At 43.5% G+C, this 23,358-nt stretch overlaps 1 protein-coding gene across 4 annotated transcripts in view; it reads left to right on the top strand.

Annotated features, from left to right (window-relative positions):
• Positions 1–23,358, top strand: part of LOC147677997 (meckelin-like) — a 275,453-nt gene that overhangs the window by 189,801 nt on the left and 62,294 nt on the right. For all 4 annotated transcript variants that reach the window (XR_015302475.1, XR_015302474.1, XM_086945878.1 and 1 more), the window contains exons 19-20: positions 6,906–7,008; positions 18,246–18,364. Coding sequence is in view for 2 of the 4 variants with exons in the window: in XM_086945878.1 (XP_086802004.1) it covers positions 6,906–7,008; positions 18,246–18,364 (222 nt within the window). In the remaining 2 variants the exon portion in view is untranslated. The remainder of the gene's footprint in view (positions 1–6,905; positions 7,009–18,245; positions 18,365–23,358) is intronic.

Raw genomic sequence — 23,358 nt, 5'->3', positions numbered from 1 at the left:
AACACCAGATCCACCATTCATCAGGCACATAGAACACCTTCTGTGCACAAACCAGCCCCCACTCGGAGCATTCTGTTTGTCCCTCCCTACAAACCACGCTAAACGTCTCCGCCTCGCAAGGGCCCAGAATGTGACTAAGGAAAAAGCTTGCAGAGCCTGGGTTTCTAAACCTGGAAATTATATTCAGTAGGTAACCATTTTTTAAATAAGATCTTTTGTTGCAAACATACTTCCCTCTATTGTAAAGCTCTCAGGGTAAAAATTGCGCTATATAAAAATGCATAAATAAATTGCTCTCACTTTAAGTTGCCAGCTATCACACCAGAGGTTTGGCACTGGCAGCACACACCGTTCCTAGTTGTATTTTTTAAAAAGATGTATACAGCGCAAATGCAACCCGTAGGTATTGGAGCGCTTTACATGAGCACCAATTATGTTACACAAGGACACATTCAGGCACGGGGAGATTACGTGATTTGCCCAGAACCACAGGATGCCGAGACGACGCCAAGGATTAAACTTGGTTCCCCAGCTCCAAAGTCGGCAGCTCTGGCCATAAGGCAGCAAGGATATAGAGGCCAGCGTAGGAGGGGTGGGGGGCCGCAGTCCATTCTCATACTGCTTAGCTGCCTTCTGTGAGATGTCTGCAGTATTTCGAATGATGTCTGTTCTTCGGATGTCTGTCCCGGGGCGCAGGCATCATCCTCTTCTGTGCATAAAAGGCAGTCATAGAAGGAGATAAATGCTCTTTTAAGCGTTGGCTGTCTCAGCTTCCTCTCGTGCCTCTTTCATGTGGGATTCTTAATATTTCTGTAAAAGGGCAACTCTAGATTACAAGCATTTGCAATGCAATCGGTCCCACATTAATGATAGTTTAAACTATTAGCATTGCAAATAATATTGCAACGCCAAGAGCTCAAACTTTCAGTAATGCGAGACCTATTGCATTGCAAATGCTTGTTTATTTATGGTATAAATGGAGCACAAGTCTTTTTTGTTATACTGGTGTGCATAGTTGTAACTTCCCATTTTTATTAGTTTGCAAGCTTTATGAAGTGAATGGTTATGATTTTTTTGTTTAAAAAGACAGCTTCAGTAATGCTTCATAGCAGCAGCCCTCCACCTTGCCCATGAGGGATGTGTACAAATGAAGCTCACAATCTGTCACCCCTCAGATAGCCCAACCCAGCAAAGCCAGATCACCACCTCCACTCTCCACCTGTCCACTGTATTCCTTTTACTCCCTGCCTGACAATGTCCCTTTCTCTCTGCCTACCTCTGCCCTCTGTCCCTCACCGTGCCCTTCTCCACACCACTGAACCCATCCTCCTGTACTGTCTGACTCCCCAGGCCCCTGCAACCACGCTCCTGCACGGTTCTCCTACCCACATTCCTGCACCTACCCTTCTGCACAGCTTACTTGGATGGTCACAACTTGCTGCATGATGCCCGCAGATCAGGCAAATGTGCAGGCATATGGCCAGATTTATCTTCGCTGTGGCAAAGGTAGTTTAAGGCAATAATCTTTGGATTGAGGGATACAGAAAATCTTACACCGCTCCTCTTTTAGGACAATTTTCTTTTTATAATCGTTATTATATTTTCTTGTTTTTAACCCCCAACCCAACCAGACAATTCATGTTACAATTAAATCAGATCCAGCAGAGTATAAAATAGCATTATGCATATAAAAATAATAGTAAACAAAAGACAATTTATCAGATAAAGTGCATATAATTTAAACCACACTATCGCCTGTTCCCCAGTTCTTCCCCCTCTTATCCTTCTACCATCATTGAGATCCATTCAGTAACGGGTGCCCACTCTCTTAGCCCTTTTTTCCTAGCAACTTATCCTTTTTATCCATATACTGCAATTTCTTTTGTTTACATTTTTTTTATTGGTATTTACACATAACAGAATACAATGTGGCATATAACCGATATCAAGTATCACGGGCATACACATAGGGATCTGCGATATGCGGTGGTGGCTGTGCTCGATTGTGATGAGTGACTGGTCGTGTCTTCCTCGCTTGTCTGCCCCACAGTCTTGCTCATATGCAACATTGAACATATAGCCTATTACGATTCCGCGCTTATCGAATTTGTATATAAAACGAAAACACAGAACATGGAATAGTCGGGCGGTTGTTTAGTGTTAAACCACGGGATCTTCGTTGGGTTGCGTTTTGCTGGTCCATCGTCATTTGTTGTTTATAGGGGTTTGTATGGACTAAGGAAGTTGTCTAGAGTTGACCACATCTCTCGGTTGGGGTTCCTCCCTGGTGTGTGTCTTAGTGCAGTGATGTCTGCCCCCCTGATAAATATCACCCAGTTGAGCTAACCCTTGAATGTGGCTTTTGCAGTGCCCTTTCATTTGGCTAGCACTTTTTTTACTGCTGTTGTCAGGAGAAAGTCCAGGAGGTTTCTATCCTGTTGTGTGGTTATGTCTGCTGTGATGTGAGCTGCGGTAGTTGTGGCAAATGTTTGTTCGAGAGTACAGCCTAGGGCTTTGTTGATGAAGCTGAACACCTTCTTCCAGAATTTGCTGACCTTACTGCAGTGAAAGATGTGGTGCGCGAGGTCACCCTTTTCTGTGCCGCAGTTCCAGCAGCTGTCATTGTCTCTGAGGCCTATCGATGCGAGTCGAGCTGGTGTCCAGTATGCTTGGTGTAATAGCCAGAATTTAGTCTGTGCTAGTACTGGGGATATCATATTTTTAGATGGGGCCTCCCAGAAGGTTTGTAGTTCTTTTTCAGTGAAATTGGAGCCCACCTGTGTTTCTCAGTAGCTGATGTTCTTTGTGTTGAGTTTGGAGGAGACTGGGCAGAGGAGTTTGTACAAGTGTGAGACCTAGTGACCCGTCTTGTTTATGTTCTCCATGTACTGAAAGATTGAGGGTTTGTGTTTGGAAAGCTTTGATTTTGTTAGGGCTGTTTTGATTGCTAGGAAATTGTATAGTTCCATGTCGGGAGGTCGTGTCGTGTTCTCCGGCTGTTGAAGGTGTGTGGTGAGCTCTCGTCATCCAACTGAGCTGGATACGAGTCCAAGTTTTCTCCATGACGGCATGTCGAGGGTCTTCCCTCTGTATTTGATCTTGGGGTTTGCCCAGAGTGTTTCCCAGTTCGAGTTTTTGATGCTATACTCTAGCTTTTGGTCTATTTTGAGTAGCGCATGCCTAGGGATCCTAAAGATCGGATTGTTCTTTTGTGCTTGCTTGTTGGCGGTGAGGAGTGTTAAGGGGTCTGCATTATTTAGGATGGCTTTCTCTATAGAGAGCTAGGTTGGTGTATATGGCTGTTCCGTAAGTACCCAATGCGTACCTTGTCTAGCTATGAAGGCTGTCTGGAAGGTTCTCAGGTCCACCACATTGAGACCACCCAGATTTTTCTGCAGTCTTAGTTTTGGGATGCCTATTCTAGGTTTTTTTGTCTCGCCATATAAATTTGTTAAACATTTGGTCTATCTTTTTGTGAAATATCCAGTTAGACCATCCGAGTTAACGCAACCATCACAACCAACTACCTTGACTCACGCAGATATACCACACTCACCCAGATATCGCAGTAACTATACCCATGTAAAGCCTAGGACGTGCCCAGCGACGTGTAAACCAAGACGCTGAACAACAATAATGCACTGCAAGCTGACCTAAAGATATTCTCCCTCAACGTCAAGGGTCTGAATCACCCGATTAAGAGAAAGAAAGTACTAGACTACCTGGCTAAGACTAAAGGGGATATCATCTTACTACAAGAAACCAAACTATCCAAGGAAGATGCTAGCAAGCTTAGGGCGGATGGATAGGTCAATCTACATGCTCACCGGCAGTGGGCCAAAAACGGGGTGTAATCACCCTGATAAATAGCAAATCCAAGATAACTATTGAGAAAGAACAGTATGACGAGGATGGGAGACTACTGATCACACAGCTGAAAAGAGGGGAAGAAACCATACTGGTAACAAACATCTATGCACCAAACACAGATGACACAACATACTGGGAGGGGGTAACGAGAGAACTAGAGACTAACCAGCGGAACGACATGACTGTGTTAGCAGGTGACTTCAACCTAGCACTGGACCACACCCTAGACAGACAATCAAGGTCACAAGCCCGACCCCCCGCTTCCAACAACATTCTAAAGAACATATTCTACAGATTCAACCTGGAAGACCCATGGCGCCTACAACACCCCGACACCAAAGATTACACCTTCTACTCCAACCCCCACAACTCCTACAGTAGAATAGACTACATCCTCATCTCAGGCTCACACACACACCTGATTGAACACACAGAAATTGCTGCAAGAACAATCTCTGATCACTCTTGCATTAGCCTACATCTAACAAGTCGACACAACGAACACATCACCCGCTGATGGCGGTTCAATAACATAACTATGGCAAAAAAGGAGGACAAAAACAGAATTGAGAAAGCCATTAAGGACTATCTCGAGGAAAACGACACACCAGACCGAGATCCAAAAAACCTGTGGGACGCTCTCAAGACGACCATCAGGGGCACGCAAATAGAAATCAAGGCCAGAAGAGACAGAGAAACAAAGGCACAGCTAGACCAGCTAGAAAGTGCAATCAAACAACTAGAAATTAAACACATTGGGGACACCTCGAACACAGACGCCCTGACAGAACTCCCCAGGAAAAGTAGGAATTCAATAGGATTCTGAGCGAACGAGCAGGCATATGGATAAGAAAATATAAACATATCAACCTCTGCGAGGCTAACAAAGCAGGGAAAATCCTACCGTCTTATCTCAAACACAAACAAAGTCAACACTGTATCTCCACAATCACAGATATAAACAACAAGACACACTCCCGGAACAAAGATATCCTACACACGTTCATGGAATTCTTCAAAGAACTCTACAAAAAAGACAACAATCTGGACCAGAAGGGCTGCTCAGCCTACCTGGACAGACTAAACCTACCCAAGATAGCGAAAGAGGAAGCTAGCACACCAGGTCAAGACATAAAAACGAACAAGATCACTACAGCAATTAAGGCACTAAAAGACAACAAAGCCCCAGGACCGGATGGTTATACAGCACCCTTCTACAAAAAATTCCAGCACCAGCTACTGCTGGTCTTGAATAAAGTCTTCAACCACTGCGGAAAGGAAGGGGTTGTAACAGAAAAAATGTCACAAGCCAACATAATTGTCACACCCAAAGAAGGCAAAGACCCACAATGGCCCAAAAACTACAGCCCCATCTCACTAATAAACTTAGACTGCAAGCTATACGCCAAAATCCTAGCCACAAGACTAAACAAAGTGCTCCCACATCTGATTGGGAATACACAGGTTGGCTACCTAAAAACATGCATGTCCCATGACAAAACAAGACTTCTCTGCCAGGTCATAGAGCACTTCTCTAAATCATATAACTCGGCGGTAGCAATTACGATAGACGCAGAAAAAGCCTTTGACAGAGTATTGTGGCACTTCCTACAGAAAAGTATGCAAGCACACAGTCTAGGAGATGGTTTCACACAGAAAGTCATGGCGCTGTACAAAAACCCTAAAGCACAGATAGCTATTAACGGAGCAACATCGGCCCAATTTAACCTCGAAAGGGGGACTAGACAAGGTTGCCCGCTATCCCTGCTGCTGTTCCTACTAGCACTTGAACCCCTGATTAGGGACATCCTAGCCAACAGAAATATGGCGGGCGTAACCATTAACAATACCATAGCCAAAGTCGCTACCTACGCCGATGACGTACTCATAATTACAGAGGACCCCGTTCACTCCCTACCAGCACTCATGCACACCATTGAAACATACGCTAAACACTCGGGATACAAGCTCAGCAGAGACAAATCAGAATGCATGCCCCTCAACATACACACAACAAGAGAGGTAGTAGAAACTTCAGGGTTGGCCTGGCAACCCGGGTTTATCAAATATCTAGGAATCCAATTTGGGAAAAGCCTAAGGTTGACTCTAGAACAAAACAAGAAAACAACCTTAGAAAAGATCAAAGGGCTACTGGAAAACTGGTCGCCCAAATTCATCAACTGGTGGGGTATATACTGCAATTTCTGTATGATACATGGCTATGAGACGGGATAGGCATTGATGAAGCGAGGGCGGGGAGTGATCCAACCAGGCTGTCGCTAAACACCTTCTTAAGACAGTCATTGCGATAAATATAAATGCCTGTGCCTGTCTTGCAACTACTTCATTGTGAACCCTTAGTAATATAAGTTGAGGAGTCCTCTCTACATTTAGGCACAGCTTTTCCTCCAGAAAATCAATTATCTCCCCTTTCCACACCTCCAGAGCAACTGTTCAACTAATACTCCACCTTTTAATTGTGAACTTCCACCTCATTTTATGTACTCACTGCATTTCCTTCCCATGACCGGTTTAAATTCTTTAGTCCCATGATTCCCAAAGTCCACTGATTCAGTGGGCAACAGTTCAGAGGGAGGTCTTTTTTTGTGTTGGACCCTTATTCCAAACTGAAGGGCAGATCTGTTTTGCCTCTTATCTCTCGCCATTTCTGTATTTATCCATGTCTTGCTATAGCAGATTGCAGTGGCTCCTTCTCTATGATATCTCTTAAATTTGTCTCCTGCACCAACAAGACTTTTGTGTGCAAGAGTTCTAAATCATAACTTATCTAACAAGTTTAATATTTGTATGGTTAATGATGTTCACACACCAAGCACCTTTTATTCACCCCTCCTCTGTGTGTTTTCACCAAACACTTCGGATGTTTTTCTGACCCACACATTGGTTGCTTGTGAGAACAATTCTTGTAAAAATACTCTTAATCCTCAAACACAAATGTGCTTGATGTGCATAAGGATATTGTACTACAGGTGTAGACTGTGAAAAAGTGTCTAACTCTTCCTCCTTTCTTTCAGGCCCTTGAACTCATTCACATGCTCGTGACTCAGCTAACTGTGTCCATATTTTTAATTGACTGGGAAAAGTCAAAAGATAGACCTTCGGGGAATGCAGAAAAAGGTAGAATGCATGATACTTCCTCTTGTATCACTGAATTTGCTTTCTCTTGTGACCCTCTCTGCCCGAATTGATATGTGTTTATTCATCTATTGGGTGTCAATAGAGCTGTTAAATACCACATGAGTGCCATGAATTGTTACACAGGCACAATGGTCTGTGATTTTATTGTAGGAATCCATCATCTTGTGGTTAGTTTTGATACATTGCAATTCCAATATATCTCACTTAATTGTATTTATAACGATTTTATTTATATATTAATTTATTTATTATTTTATATATATATATATATTGATTAGAAATTTGAATTTTCTTTTTTTATGTTGTTTTTTTACTCACAATTTATTGTTTGAGGACACTTAAATCACACCACATTAAATTGTGATCTGATACGAATGGCCACTTGCCCAATCAGTTTGATAATTCATTGGGGCACTTACCCGGCAGTGGTATTTAACAGACAGTATTATTACAAAGATGAATTAATATCCATGACATCTATTGGGGCATTTGTCTGATATTAGATACATCGATTTATGATTTTATTGTGAAGGTAATTCAATATATGTATATGATATAGTATAATGAATCGTATTTCTTGAATATAAAGAGACATGGATAAATGAGTATTAATCCGATATACTGTCTTAAGTTTGTATATTTTGTGTTATAATTTTGCCACTTTATGCACTTTTATAGGATAAAACAAATGAATGTGTTGGCTACCCATGACCCCATTAATAAGGAATCTCATGGACATTTTCTGTAGACGTTGAAAACAACAGTCAATAGGAGGAAATGGAGAGTCTTTCTACTATGCCCATTGTCATCTAAAGTGAAAGCAATTTGCTAAACAATGCATATTAATAAGAATATGTTTACTTGTTTTCAATAATTATTCAACTGAGAATTAATCATGTTGAGAGAATTGTAGAGACTTTGAATTGGACCAACACAAGACATACAATGTTTTTTCTATCTCCATAATGATGTCACAATTATTTATTGGGCACGTTGGGTTCGATACGCTAACTTGGCAAAGGGCATTACAGCCGAAACGCGCTGCCTTGTGTATGGAATTGGTGTGCAACTTTCCTTCGCCGAGTTGGATGGGATTTTGTGCAATAATATATAAATATATTTGCGGCTATATAAATATAGCGATATGTTGGTATCTACGATTACTTGGTGCTTAAATAATTTCTTTCATTTTAACACCAAGAAATTCCAACAACTGAGAGGAGTTGCCGTGGGGGGCCATTATCCTAACTGATCCTATTATAGGGCCGATTCTACCTATAAAGCCCACTTTGACGTTCAGAGAAGCTCCATCCATGAGTGATGCCCTAGTAACTAGTAGCTCACCAATAATTCCAACTAGTAATTGGCTCTCTGACAAAAACAGATTTTTCAAAAGTCCATGGCTTTTAATAACTGATATATGCTAAACAGAATATGCAGTCTACATTTTAAATTGTACCTGTAAACTAAATTATATCAGTAGCACAAAACTACAAGCGCATGTGCGTATTTTGCAACAACTAAGATCTCTAACTGAGATCCAACTTACCCTGTTGCTCACCACTTAAAACAAGTCCACAATCACAACCTCAGTTATCTAAAATATTATGTTATTGATTCGATTCCCAGTCTGCGACGGCCTGGCACCCGGTAATCACTTTTGAGATAACTAGAAAGTCGATATGTTCTGAATCTAGATGCCAGAATGCCAAATGGGTTGAATCTTGGTGAAGAGTTTGATCATTTTCTATAGCGACAGACTACTGCCATTTAGAAATATCACCATGAAAATGTATGAAGAGAGCTATATGCAATATATACCTGTGAGATATATCAGATTAGACTCTAGCTACCCTATATTGTTATCCATAAATGATATGCTGCTATTTAATTTAGCATTTTTATTATGCACCGCACTTTGTACACTAGGCACTTTGTATAGCTGAAAGTATTTGACATAGAGGTTTTGTGGGTCATTTTGTAGCCAACTCAATTATTGGCTACAACTGCAAATAAGGAATTTCAGGGCAATATCAATATTCTATCAGTATTTGCTATCTGCACAAACTTGCATAACAATATCTTTTCTTAAAATCTTTGACAATTGAGGATTCTAAGTAAGCCTGAGCGACAAATTCCGATCCGCTCGCAAAATTTGGGTAATTTCGCGTTCCACGGAGAACGCAAAATTGACCAAAATTCTGCATTCCGCAACTTCGCAACATTTTTGCTTGTTTGCGTTCTCAAAATGCATGTTTGCGAGATATTTTCCCCCGAGCACGCAAACAGCGATTGCGAACAGTAAAAAAGCATTGCGAACAAGCAAGTCCGCGTGTTCGTGAAATTTCTGCTTGTTCGCGGAGAATTTTTACCGTTTCGCCGAGATTTGCGTAACGCGATTCCGCAAATTCCGCCCACCCCTAATTCTAAGTTTGAAATAATTGTAGTAATTTCAATTTTTATCAATAAGATATATGATATTTTGTAGCAGTTTTTAATTCTTGTGTTTTTAGTATGAGGTTAATGTCAACATCCCACACCAAGGGTAGCTACAGCGCTTGACACTCTGCTCTATTACCAATAGCGCACAACCTGTAGGGCTGCACACAATACATATCCAGAGTCCCTCCCCCCCGGCACTTGAGGTGCTGGAGCAGCTGTACCATGAGGCCATGCGGAAGCTAGTCACACAAATGTATTCCACCTCGATAAAACTACCTCAGTGGGCACGCCCATAGCATGGGAGGAGTGGGAGAGGGATCGGGCAGAGGCAAGCTGGCCATTTTGCTGCAGGCAGACTGAGAAACTTCCCCCTAACTATAAGAAGATTCACTTTAAGTACCTACATAAGATGAACCGCACACCAGCTCAGCTGCACACAATGGGGCTGCGAGACAACTCGAATTGCTGTTGCTGTTGGACAGGGGTGCCTCCTTTCTGCACATGGCCTGGGACTGCCGGGCGGTGATGGATTTTTGGATTCAAGTCTGCAGCACTATCAGCTTCATTACAGGTACTAATCTGGTTCCACACCCCGTAACATGCCTGCTGGGGGACGTAGCTATGATACCAAGGGCGAGCCGGCATCTTGCGGAGATGCTGCTACTTCAGGCCAAGCGCAGGGTAGCTATACACTGGGAGGGCGGTCTGGGTCAGCACATGCCACGTGGCTATTGGACGCTGCACCTTGCCAGGAGCAGCTTGATGTATATTGGCAGCTCATGCCTGCACGCTCCAGACCACTTAATATTTGGAAACCATTTACCACATATCTTAACACCTTCCATGCTCAGGACGGCTCCCGGCCGTCATGAGTCACAGCAGATGTGTGCTAATGATGGCCGGGAGATGTCCGAATGTTGCCGCTTCACCAACGCACGATTAATTTCCCGTCTGTGCGGGTGAATTAATCAGTAGGTAGAATTCGGACGGCTCCCGAGTATCCGAGCACCACGCCCAGCCCCGCCCCACCTCGCACCGCGGCAGAATTTGCCACACGGTGAAGGGGTTAAAAGCAGGGAAGATGCTACGACGAGTTAAAAGGGGGAACCTATGGGGAACTCTATGCGGAGGGGGATGGGGAGGGTGGTTTGTGATGAAAAATTGCATGACTACTGCACACTGCTGTTGGAGAGGGATGGTCGAGACAGATAATTGTGATATAAGTGCTATTCAATCATATCACTTGCAAGATGGCCGATTGCTATGCTGTGACAAAATGTTCACTCATCAAGCTCTTGACTTGTATGTACTGTGCTGTTTCTTTAAAATCAATAAATAAAATACAAAAAAGTATAAGGTTAATGAATGTACTGATTTCTATTTAAACATTTTATATGTTTTTTTTCGTTATTGTCCTATCAATTTCTTTACGGGCTATTGATATTGCCTTATATGTGGCATCTGATGAGTTTTTATATTTATGCAGTTTTTAAAACTCGTCTCTACGCTCTACAAACCATTGCAGTCTGTTTTCCACAAGCCCTAAACTCTATTTGGAGTCTGCTTTCAGTGTTGATACTTGCACTGTATCACCTGGCTAGCTTGATAAAAACATGAAAAAAAGAAACACCTTGTCACTGAATCTACAAGTAAACAAGGCCAGGGGTGGCCGAAACGTATTGTTTGTTTTGATAATGTTGAAATAAAAATAAACAAAACACAAATGAAACTGAGTCTGTGCCCACTCTCTAATTATATGTATGTGTGTGTGTGTGTGTGTGTGTGTGTGTGTATGTATATATATATATATATATATATATATATATATATATATATATATATATATATATATATATATATATATATATATATACACATACAGTGTCAATAGGTGGTGTTTTAAAAGACTACCTTCACCACTTTCTAGTTTGTGGGAAGAGGGGCAGATTCACAAGGCATTTAAAAGTACATCATAAAGTAGTGCTACGACGTTACTCTTACACATATTCATATATACTTTGTGAATCAACCCCTAAAAGCACAATAAAAGTCAAAGATGTCCTTTCTATTTGTATGTATTGTAATGAATATTACATTTTTTCCATTTGAGATGTTTTGAGGCTGATTCACGAAGACAGTTAAGAGTAAGTGTAGGAAAGTGCCCCTTTTTGACATGGTCACCCCCATTTTTGCCTGGTATTTGATGTGATTCAACTCGAAGTGCACTGGGTTCCTGCTAACCAGGTCTCGATGTGAAATCTCTTTCCCAAAAACAGTACAATTGTTTCCCAAATTGGCAATACCTTAGCACTCTCTGTAAGTCCCTAATAAATGGTGCCCCTAGTGCCTAGGGTCAGAGGTGCTGAAAAGGGTCCGTATGGGCTGCAACCCAAATTGTGCCACCCTAAGGGTCCCCACACACATGCAAGGCTGCCATAGCAGGCTGTGTGCTTTGGTGCAGACAAAAGTGCAAACACAACATGACACAAATCCCTCTGTGCCATGTCCTCTAACATTGCATGTAATATTTGTAAGTTACCCCTACAGCAGGCCTGACAGCCCTAAGGCAGGGTGCCTAATATTACTTCTGAGGGCATACCTGTAAGAACAGATTTGCCCGTGCTGGTCAATTCCATTACTACCAGTGCAAGTGACCAGGGAAGCCATTTTAAGGCATGTGTTGGACATTGGTGAAAACGAATTCCCCAGCTGGATGGTGGCTTCACTGAATATAAGGATGTTGGGTATCAACCACCTTGTATGAATAAACCCAAAATGATTCCAGTGTTGGATTTATTAAAACATAGACACAGAAGGCACCTTAGAGGTTCCCCCAGAAAACCTACCAGCCCTTGGTGTGTTGGCTGACTGATTTCTACCAGCCTGCCATCAGAGACTGAACCACAAGGCCAGAAACAATACCTGCTCAGGAAATGGTGTTTACACCTCCTCTCACAGGATGACCTGCTGATTAGCATTCCAAAGCAGGGGAGCTTCAAAGAAGCTCCCGCCTTTGGGATGGGAGTCTGGCTCCCCTCACAGGAGGGGAAGCCTGACCCCATTTGTTCAGAGCCCTATGGCACCTGGACAAGCGGGAACATTAGCTAGTCTGGTGAGTGTGACACTCCTAGGCTAGTACCACCCCTACACTGGCCTAATCTGAGGTGGACACTACTTTTCAGAAATGACCATATTTGTGATATAAACCTAGGAATTCTGAGACAGGTTTATGCTCACTTCCCTCAAAGTATATAGGGGTGTAGTGACCCCAAGGGTCACCAGCCCATTGGCCATTACCCTAGTCTCCCCTAATGTCCCTAAATTCAGTATTTAGGGTAGCTGCTGGCACCAGAAAATCAGATCCTGCCAACCTGAAAGAAGACAGATGTGAAGAGTTGCAACTGCAAAAACAGAACACCCAGCAACTGACTTGGTGCCAGCCCTGCTGGTCTGCATGCTGACTTCGATAATTGAACCAAAAGACTATTTGTCCTGCAGCCGCTGAGTCCCCAAAGCCCAGAAGACCTGTCAGCACTTCACCCAGGAACCAATACCTCCCAATAAATAGGAGTCCTGCATCCCTGCACCCGGCAGACCTCCAAAGACACCTAAGAAGACTTTGTGACCAGAGTAACCAGATGCCTGAAGACACCACTGCATCAGTCGCTTCCAGCCCAAGTTAAAGTGGGCCAATGATGTCATTGTTGTCTCTCAGCCCTCCAGAGACCGAGTTCATCATGGTTGACTTCGTTTAAAAAGCAGGTGTTCCACTATGGTCAAATTAATATATTATTTGCACACAGGGACATTATTTACTTATAGAAAGAAATCCTCAACTTTTTTGTAGGTTGAGCGAATGAGAACTTTCACCTGTAGAGTCAACATATTGAAGCATTACAGACTCACACACACTATAGTAAAAAATAAATGGGGATATTTATTTTTGAATAATCAATTAAATTGTAATCCATTTATTAAAGAACACATCTGAGACAGGCCACCTGTGCACAGCTGCTGGGCTAAGTTACACATGATGATGTGTAAAAGCACAGCATCTCTTACCCCGGCTGCCCAGCAGTGGACCTTATTTTAAAAGATGGGCATAAGAGTAAGCAACCAAGTCCATTTTACTAGAGCATACAGTGAGTGAGACTCACTCACAGAAAAGATTCCCAAAAAAGTGTGGTCCCAAATGAAAGCTTGTAAAGGGGAGGGCGTTAAAACTTCATTGCACCTGGATTTTAATATAGCCTTATAGCCCACCGTAGAGGGCTATTCCAGCTATTAAAGGCCCTCTCCAGCGTTAAAGGCCCCGAGCCGAAGGCGAGGGCCTTTAAAAAGGGGGAGGGACTTTAATAGCGGTATAGCCCATCTACGAAGGGCTATAAGGCTATTAGAACATTCTGCCACTAGAGGACAGAATGTTCTAACAAAAAAAAAAAGCCTTTTGGGAGCGTGAGGGGATTGGAATCCCCTCAGGCTCCCTGAAGCCTTTGTTCACAGCCAGAGCAGTGAACAAAGAAACATTGGAATGTTGGAGCTCCAGGCTTATACCAGCCATTATAAGCCCAGAGCACTCCATTGTTTTCAATCGAGCTACCAACATTCCAATGTTCTAATAAATAATTTGGCATTTGACTCTGGCAAATCATTTATATACCAGTGCTTCAAGCTGTATAGATAGGTGGTGCATTAATTGGGTATGGGCGTAACTCGCATAATTTCCTATAGTGTAAATACAAAAAATACAGCAAAATGACGTGAGATTATGCAGAATTATGTGAGCAGAATAACCGAGTTTTTAGTGCTATTTTCTTAACACACAATGCACGCTCACATCTGAAAGGGACCCGAGAATGCATTTTGAATTAAGAAAATAGCACTAAATACAACAGAACAGAAAAACAGAAGCCTGTTCCTGTGCTCTTTGATAGGCGTTTTTTCCCAAAATTATGCAAAGAGGCATAATCACACCATTTACTGTAATTTTGCATCACAAGAGTAACATATTAGCTAAATTACTTTGTTTACTTAATTATAATTGATATTTTGCCAAGTTCTAGTGTTAAATCCATCTGTAAAGAGGGCCCTTTAAAAATATTCACCTTACCTGTTTATCTCCAAGAGCACTAGGAGTGCAACCAGCGCCTACTTCATGTGGGGCAGTGTGAAATTTCACAAAGGGCTACTAATGTTTGTGCAACCCTTACTATAATGCAGATTGCAATGGTGCACATTTTGCTAGGCAGTTTCCTCATTTGAATGGGGTGTGGCCCCATGTAAATGAGGAAACACTGCCTCTTTGCATGCGTCATAATATATAATGGGCACAGAAGCAAAGAGGCTGTAAGGAGATTCACTGACTGTGTTCCACCTAGAGGAGTGCCCCCCGAGGGTGCCCCTTTCCAAGGGGCTGAAAAGATATTCCATGGACCATCAAGACATAATCCTGCAGGCAGGTGAGGTTACTCTCTGCACCTGCCTGCAGGGATATCTTTGTCAGGTCAGTGCCTGTACAGTGAAAGGAGGTCTGGCGACTTCAAACAGCGAGCCGAGCTGTATTTCAGTAATTCTACTGCAATAAGAGAAAGTGAACCATTAATACCGAGAAATAGAATTATATACCTACAACAAACGGTCATTAGTGAAGGGCTGCGAAAAATGAGTTAATCAAGCCCCAGATGAAGGATATGTCCGATGGACTGAAATACTATATTCATCGGCGACGGCCAGAGTCAGTGTAGGCAGGGCTGTCTCTTCCTCCTACCCAGTAGGACAGGGCACCAGGCAGGGCTGCCCCTTGTCCCCGTTGCTATTCGCTCTAGCGATCGAACCACTAGCGGCGTGTGCACGGAGGGGAGAAGCGTACAACGGATGACAACTCCGTGGTCAAGCACATTACATCTCGCTTTACGCGGATGATCTTCTCATGTTCTTAGCAGACGCAGGAGATGCCTTAACTGGGGCGTGCGACCTGCTAACCCGGTTTAGGTGCCTCTCAGGACTACGAATTAATTGGACTAAAACTTGTGTTTTCCCGGTTTCAGGCACATGCGCTCCGCCACAGTTGCCCCCTGAATTGAAGTGGGAGCCAAGATGCCTTCTTTACCTGGGCACACGAATATACCATGCAGACGAAGATCTCATGGAGGGGAATATCGAGAGGGCAATGAGGGGCCTGCGGAGTAGCATGACATTTTGGGAGACACTGCCACTGTCGGTGGCAGGCCGAGTTGCGTTCTTAAAGATGGTAGCACTGCCTCGCCTGCTGTACCTCTTCCGGACCCTGACTATCAGAATACCGGCTGCATTTTTCTGACGATTGCGATCTGCAATGGGCAGTTTCATTTGGGGTGCTGGTCGACGTAGGGTAGCCCTGGCTACACTGATGAGACCGAGAATTGAAGGCGGTCTAGCCGCTCCTGACCTCGAGCTGTACTATCTGGCTGTGCAATTCCAGATTTTGACACAGATTGGCACTGGAGTTCCGCAGGCTGGAAAGAAGAGCGGCCCTGGAAGTACAAAGAAACGTTCTCTCCTTTATAATTCTACAGCAACCGCTGAGGATGGGGTACCTATCATTGGCCGAGAGCACCCTGAGGCACTGTTGGAAACTTTTTCACACTAGACTTGGGGTGCGACGCCCATACGCTCCCGAATACCACTGGGCATGTGCACTGCCTTGCCTCATGGGGGTGACTGGTCTGGACTATCGGAGTGGGAAGCACTGGGACTGCAGATGGTAGGTGACTTGTATGCGGATGGTGCTCTTCTGCCGTTTGAAACGTTGCAGTAAACCTTTGGTCTTCCACGCGGCCACTATTTGCTGCAAGCAGCATTGATAACAGCCATACAAAAGCACTGGGGCGCTGGCCTCTCGGAACCGCCACTGAGTGAGGCTTATCAATATGTTGCAATGGCAGCGGGCACATTTAAAGCTGTTACCTGCCTTTATAGACGGATGCTAGGAGTAGATGCTTACCCGCTGCAAAAACTGCGGGAGCACTGGATGGCGGACCTCGGCAAAGATATCCCTGATGCAACCTGGTTACAGATACTCAAAGAGCGTGGAAGGACACTAGAAACGCTAGATTCCAACTCATCCAATATTTTATACTGCATAGGGCTTACCTCACGCCAGCTAAAATCAATCAATACTTTTGGGTAGACACAGCGCACTGCCCCCGTTGCCGCTTGCAGGGAGCGGATCTATGCCACATGCTGTGGGACTGCCCTCGTGTGGGAACGTATTGGGAGGAGGTTACCTCATCTCTTGGTAGAGTAACTGAGTGGCTGGTAGACATGGATAAGGGAGCTTGCCTGCTGCATTGGTTCCCTCACACCAGCAAATTTATGGATTTGGGCCTCATCCTGGCCAAAAGGGAAATTACATCACACTGGAAGACGGCGAATGGCCCCAGTTATGCTAGATGGAAGGCAGAGTTCCTTAAGAGAGCTCCATTCGCCTGCAGCAAGCACGTAGGTCTCACACCGACAGGGCGCTGGAGGCGGCACGGGCGTGGGAGGCACTGGTCTTAGAGTTTGGGCTGCTCGATACCGATGAGGAGCAGGTGCAGGGGCCGGAGTAGGCGCCTTCCTATGACTTCAAAGGGCTTAGCGGGAGGTTGGATCCTCGACGTCAGGGCAAGCACCGTGGTTCTTGATGTAGGGAGAGGGACACTAGTACACAGACTATACACCGGAACAGTACACTACTCGCGCACTTCAATTAGCTCATGGTTTTGGCAGCAGGGGTGGGGGGTGGGAGTTGTTATGGACATTGGGGGGCCACACATGGAGCACTGTTACATGCCTTGAACTAGGGCTTGGGAATGAGAATCATTGATGGAGAGGGCTGAATATGGTGAAGAACGATTCTGGACTGTACCCAAGACTGTTGATCTGTTATTTATGCACTGTACTGTTCTCTCTCCAGATGTGTTATTGGACATTGAATGCTTGTGCTGGCCCACCTTGATGTCATGTTTGTGTGCTAAAACAATAAAAAGATTTAAAAAAAATAAAAAATCAAGCCCCAGATGAACCACGTTTATGTTTATAATCAATATTAATAGATTGAAAAATCTAAAAAGGTTATTAATATATAGATACCTTCGCATTAACGGATCTTAATACTCTATTTACATCATAAATAGGCTAATCCATAGAAATGTCAAACAAACAAAAAAAATTGCGGAAAAGTGTATTACTAAATATGTAAAATAAAAGAAGCCAATAGGAAATGCATACCTGCCGAATACCGCAAGGTTACTAGTGCAAGTCCAGCATATCATTCTGTAATTCTAGTAGAAACACATCTAAACATTTGAATAAACTACTCGTAAGCTACCAGTTCGTACCTGTTATACAATATTGCAAAGGAACCCAGTGGAATACCTCAGGCTGTCGGTGATGTGTTCATTATTCTTTAGGCCCTAAATGATATGTGCTATAGTATGTAGCATGCCTCTGATGAAGCCAGTTTGGAGTTTGGGAAGCCATGAGCAGGTAAGTGCCCAGTGAGAAGCAGGAGGGTTAGGCCATCTTTGTTTTCTTGGGAGTGATCATGATGGTGGTGCCCAGAGTGAATCCATGTGATTTGTTAAGTACATGTTGTCTTGCTGTGTTGCGTCAAATCTTTGTTAATCTGCATCTTTGTCTATTGCAATATTATTTATTCTGTCTCATCATCTAGATGCAACAGAGTTCTGCTGTGTGCACAATGTAAGCAAAACATAAAGTGGATTCCTAACAGAAATTATTTTCTTGTTCAGGAAAGCCTTCTGTGAGTTTTTGGAGAACAATTCTGATTGCCAATGAGTGGAATGAGCTACAGACGCACAGGAAATTGAGCCCAACACTTCAGCTGTTTGCAGTGTTACTGCTTTTGGAGGTATGTGAACAGGTCTAAACTTTCTCAGAGCAGGAACTTCTGATTACTCTTGTAATTCTAAATCCTTCATTGTGGAACCTTGACATTCATGTTCTCACCCTACTGCCTTTCAATTTCATAGAAGAACTTTGTAGACCCCAACAAAGAGAGGCGTCCATTTCTCCTTGTCCAGAGAAGACTGCATTCCTAATTTACAGTGTTATCATTTATGGTTCTATTAGGGAAGAGGACCCAGAAGCACATTAGACTGACAGTGGCAATGCTATAGTACAGCTACATTTTATATCATACTATCTGACAGAAAGGTGGAGACTTTAAATTATTTAAAAACACAGTAGGGTACACTGGTAATTTAGAAATCAGGCACATTTTTCCTTAGCAATTGCCTTTAAAAGTTAATTATCCAAGTCTTATTTTAGACAATGATACATTTAGTAGGGGAATTGAAGGAGGCTAAGTAAGATTCATAGGAGATAAGGCAGTTGAAAAAGAATATTTCCTCCAAAAACTGCCTCACTTAGATTGATTCGTCATTTGCTACAGTTTTTGTCCAGCTCTAACTCAATAGCCATATGTCATTTTGTGATCGATTTAGCTTTGGCTGTCTCATTTTAATTCAGTGCATTATTTTCAGATTTGTTCTTTCTCTACAATTTTGAATGTTCACTCCTAGATTCAGTCATAAATATTAATACCTTGGCGAGATCACCAGCTTTTTAATTTCACTATTATTTCAAATTTAATTTCCTATACATGCTATATGATAATAAAAGGCACCATTATGCATTCGTGCGTACACCACAAGGCCGCAATTGCAGTAGCTCTGTCCGTTTGGAGAAGGAGATTACTCAAGAGGACTTGCAGTTAGAAAGGCAGGTTTAGATGAAGCAAAGAAAGAATAGGATTTACTGATCACAAGTAAACCTTTTCAACGTGACTGCAGAGTAGGTATTGGCAATGCACAGTCTGAACATACCGTTCTTGAGATGTTACAGCCCATTCACCAGAACTTGGAGTTATGATGCAACATCCGCACAGCTACACATCTGTGCATGAATATTTTGTCTTCTCTGCAGATCCATTGGTGAAAGGAGCATCTCACCCTTGATACTCAATGATTTTGATTAGTCATTGAAGCTTTGCTATGTGAAATGCAATAGTACATGTCATTTCCCAAGTCCAATGTGGAGCTTAATGTAGCAAAGGGTGGATTCTATGGTCGCCATTTCAGCCTGAGGGTTTGCGTGGCCCAGGGGTTTGTGAACTGGGTTGGGCTATATTCTGCCATAGTCTATCAGCTCCCCCAGAGGCTGCACCGGGGGGCATCATCAGGTTGACCTGTTGTTTCACCATCTACCAGCAACTACTATGCAGTAGCTGAGGCAGGAAGGGAACACTGAGTGCCGCTGGAGGTGGGGCATGTGTCACTGTGGACTAGTCTGAGTGGTGGTGGTTTGAGCCTACTGAGCATGAAAGCAGCCGCCCTAGGAGTCGATGCATCTTGTGCAAAGCAATGCTCTTCCCAAATAGCCTTCGCAGCCAGTACAGTCTGGAACATCTACCTGGGCTGTCTCTGTAAAAAACCTGTAAAACATCATCAAAAGCTGGAGTGGACTCCAGTGCCAGACGCACAGCTGAGCGCAAAAATCATGCAAGATTTTCAACACATTTATCTTCTTTTAGTGAATTTTATTCTTCATATTCCACAATGTTTTATAAAAAAAAAATAATATAGCCATTTCTAGAGCGCCTGGTTACACTAAAACAGTGTGTCCCCGCGCTATAAATTGCTGTAAGACCCTAGAAGGCAGAAGACCAGAGGGAGGGGGAAAATTAAGCTAGAAACACTAGTTGTAGTTGACAGGGAAAAGATGGGTTTTAAGTTTTGAACGGAATCTTGTTTCTGAGGGCTCCATACGAAGATCTATGGGCAGTTCGTTCCAGTGTTTACTTGCCAAAAACCTAAAGGAACGGCCACCCATCCTGGCCTTGCGAATGCGAGGAAGTTTAAACAGCATTGCTCTGGCCGATCTCAGGTTCCGGATGGGGCGATGGACGGTAAGGAGCTTTTGCAGGTATCTTGGGCCCTTTCCTTGGGCAATGGGGTGGGCAAAGCAAAGCGCTTTGAACATAATACGCTCCCTGATGGGGAGCCAGTGAAGTCTTGACAGAGCCAACTTCCCAGATGCTCTGCGGGGCAGATTGAGAACCAGGCGTGCAGCAGCGTTTTGTACACACTGCAGTTGGTGTAAGCCTTTCTTACTTAAACCTAAGAGCAGGGCATTACCTAGTCAAGATGAGGTGTGACTAATGCGTGGATGAGGCTTCTCCTAGCTTTGATGGGAAGAAGGTCGAGGATTTTGCGAAGAGTTTTGAGTATGCTGTAGCATCTACCTGTGACTTTGCTGACCTGGTGTTTAAAAGAGAGATCAGCATCAAGCATAACTCTGAGGTTCCTGACTGATTCCGATGGAGAAGGAATTGCGCCCAGTTCAGTTGGCCACCACTCAGGTGACCAGTCACAAAAGGATTTACCGATGACTAAAAGCTCCATCTTCTCTCCATTAAGGCGTAGGCAGTTGTTATTCATCCAACCTGCTTCTGACAGAAGGCAGTTGGAGAAATTGGTGGCATCTTCCTGATTGTGCGTGAGTTTAATCATGAGTTGGGTATCGTCAGCATACGTGACAATATCCACTCCGAAAGATTGCACAATGTGGGCCAGGGGTTCCATATAGAGATTGAACAAGGTAGGGCTCAAACTGGAGCCCTGTGGAACCCCATGTCTCAGCTTCCTGGGGGAGGATTTGAATGGAGGACAATGCATTTGAAAACTCCTGTTTTCAAGAAAAGATTTAATCCATTCAAAGGCAAATCCTACCACTCTCATATCCGAGAGGCGAGACAGCAGCGTTGTGTGCAGCACGGTGTCAAAAGCTCCAATTCTTCAATGTTTGTACTGTCACATGAGAGATACTCTGTATTATTATATCTAATGCTGCAGATATCCCACTCCAGCATCCTTTCTCTACCTGAGGTTGAGGTTATGCAAACAAAGAGGCCTGGTGACCCCACCACAAGGAATCAGCAACCAAATTGTGTGGTATAGGTTGATAAAGCCAACGCTAATAAAAACACTTTGACCTACTCCAGCTCCAGGCTTGGAGCATGGTCAAATCAAACCCTGCACACACTCGCCACAAACTCTTTTCGACTTTTTCAACCGAGCAGCATCACCGGTGGACTGCCCCAATGAACCAAAGCAAGTGGACGCTTCGGACAGGATGGTTTGCAAAAGGAGCACTCAATGGAATGCACAACAGAGTGCTCAGTAGAAACGTTCTTAGGCACACAAAAATACGAAGCTATGGAAATGTTAACCCCCTAATAATACCAATGTGCCAGAAGAAAGCATTGCAGCTCGAGCCCCATTGGCCTCCCTCAACGATTGCACGCCCACTGTCTGCCAAGACTGCACAATGCCACTGTGCATCAAAAGGGACGCTATAGTATGCCCAATCTAGAACCTAGTAGCAAACTGGCAGATCATGTTAACACATTCTCCTCTACCAATGGTTTTCTCTTTTGGACACATTTCAAGTGCCGGCCACTACTCTAAACTACCACTCAAAAAACCTAGACTTGATGTTCGATTTACTAACCTGGGCAGTGTCTGTATCAGGCATAAACAACAAAGTGGAAAACTTAAGCACTCTGCTCATGAAAGTGTAGGCAGGGGGAATCGACAAATACTAGGTGTGCCTGCTCTCCTACAATAAATAATCATTTACCTGACTTCCTATCATCGGTTCTCACTGATTTAAAAAAAATCTATTTCACATATCAGCAAGTCTAATTGGTGTCTTACCTTAATACAAACAGCTATGTTCCAGTTATGGGAGTAAGTGTTGAAGTCCAAGCTCCTACTGTAACCACTGATCAAGGTATATCAGTTTGATTAATACTTTCCCCTGTAATCAACAACATCCCATTAACACAAAGTAAAGGAAAGAAAAACTGGAAAGCCAGAAATAAAAACTGCAGGAAAAGTAAAACCCTGAAGGCTGCAATTGGTGAAAACATGTTTCCAATATTTCATAGCAGGGCGATGAAGCCCCCTGGGACAGTTCCATTCAGCCAAGTCTCCAACGACATTTACAGGCAAAAGCAACTCGAGTGAGGAACAACCACTAGAGCAAGCATTAGATAATAGAGTGCGCTCAAATTTCCATGAGGATAAATCACCTAACATGACCACTCCTACATCTCATACCAACAATAAAGAATTTGGGGTCAACTCAACAACTAGTCGCTCTGCTAGTTTGATACTGACCTCGAACACAAAGGAGGAGGCCTCTAGGAAGAAGCAGTGTGGCATATGCCAATTCGAGTTCGGGGGCGGGGGGCAGGAACTATACCATCATGACTGAACATGACAATTCTCCTAAGTCTGTGGCGAAGGCTGCTATTAAAGCATCTGGAAATTGGACAGATATCCTGCATCAACTGAGAGCTGTCTGCAGAGAACCAATCACATTGTGGCAATCAGTGCGTACTAGCAAAAAACTATTGTTTCACCCAGAATATATTTAAAAAGGGCACCACGACCTACTAAACTGAGGATACATAATTAAGCTGCTAAAAGTTATTCCCTCCTTAGCCCACATCAGGTCTACAAATATTGTCTTAATTAATTTTCTACCTCCTCATCGTCTTTAAAGAGGTGAACCTACCCTTGTTTTTTCGGTCTTAGCAGAACGTGCGAGTCAAGTATACCAGGAGAGAGCCCCGTTTAGGGAGTGGAGAATCAAAGTCACCCATTATATGGGAAATCTCTACCTGGGAAATCCCTAACTGGTGCACTTAATCCAAGGCCTTGAAGGTCCAGCAATGAACGACAAGGACTGTGGTAATCCTCGCAAGGGCACTCTGTATTCGATTTTGGAACATATAATTGGCAAATTCGACCTAGACAAGAGGCTACTGCCATTAGC

This window comes from Lissotriton vulgaris, chromosome 12 (assembly GCF_964263255.1).
Source record: "Lissotriton vulgaris chromosome 12, aLisVul1.2, whole genome shotgun sequence".
In the NCBI taxonomy this organism is placed as follows: domain Eukaryota; kingdom Metazoa; phylum Chordata; class Amphibia; order Caudata; family Salamandridae; genus Lissotriton; species Lissotriton vulgaris.
Note: the sequence above shows the minus strand (reverse complement) of the source record. Positions and strands in the feature narration are given on the sequence as shown.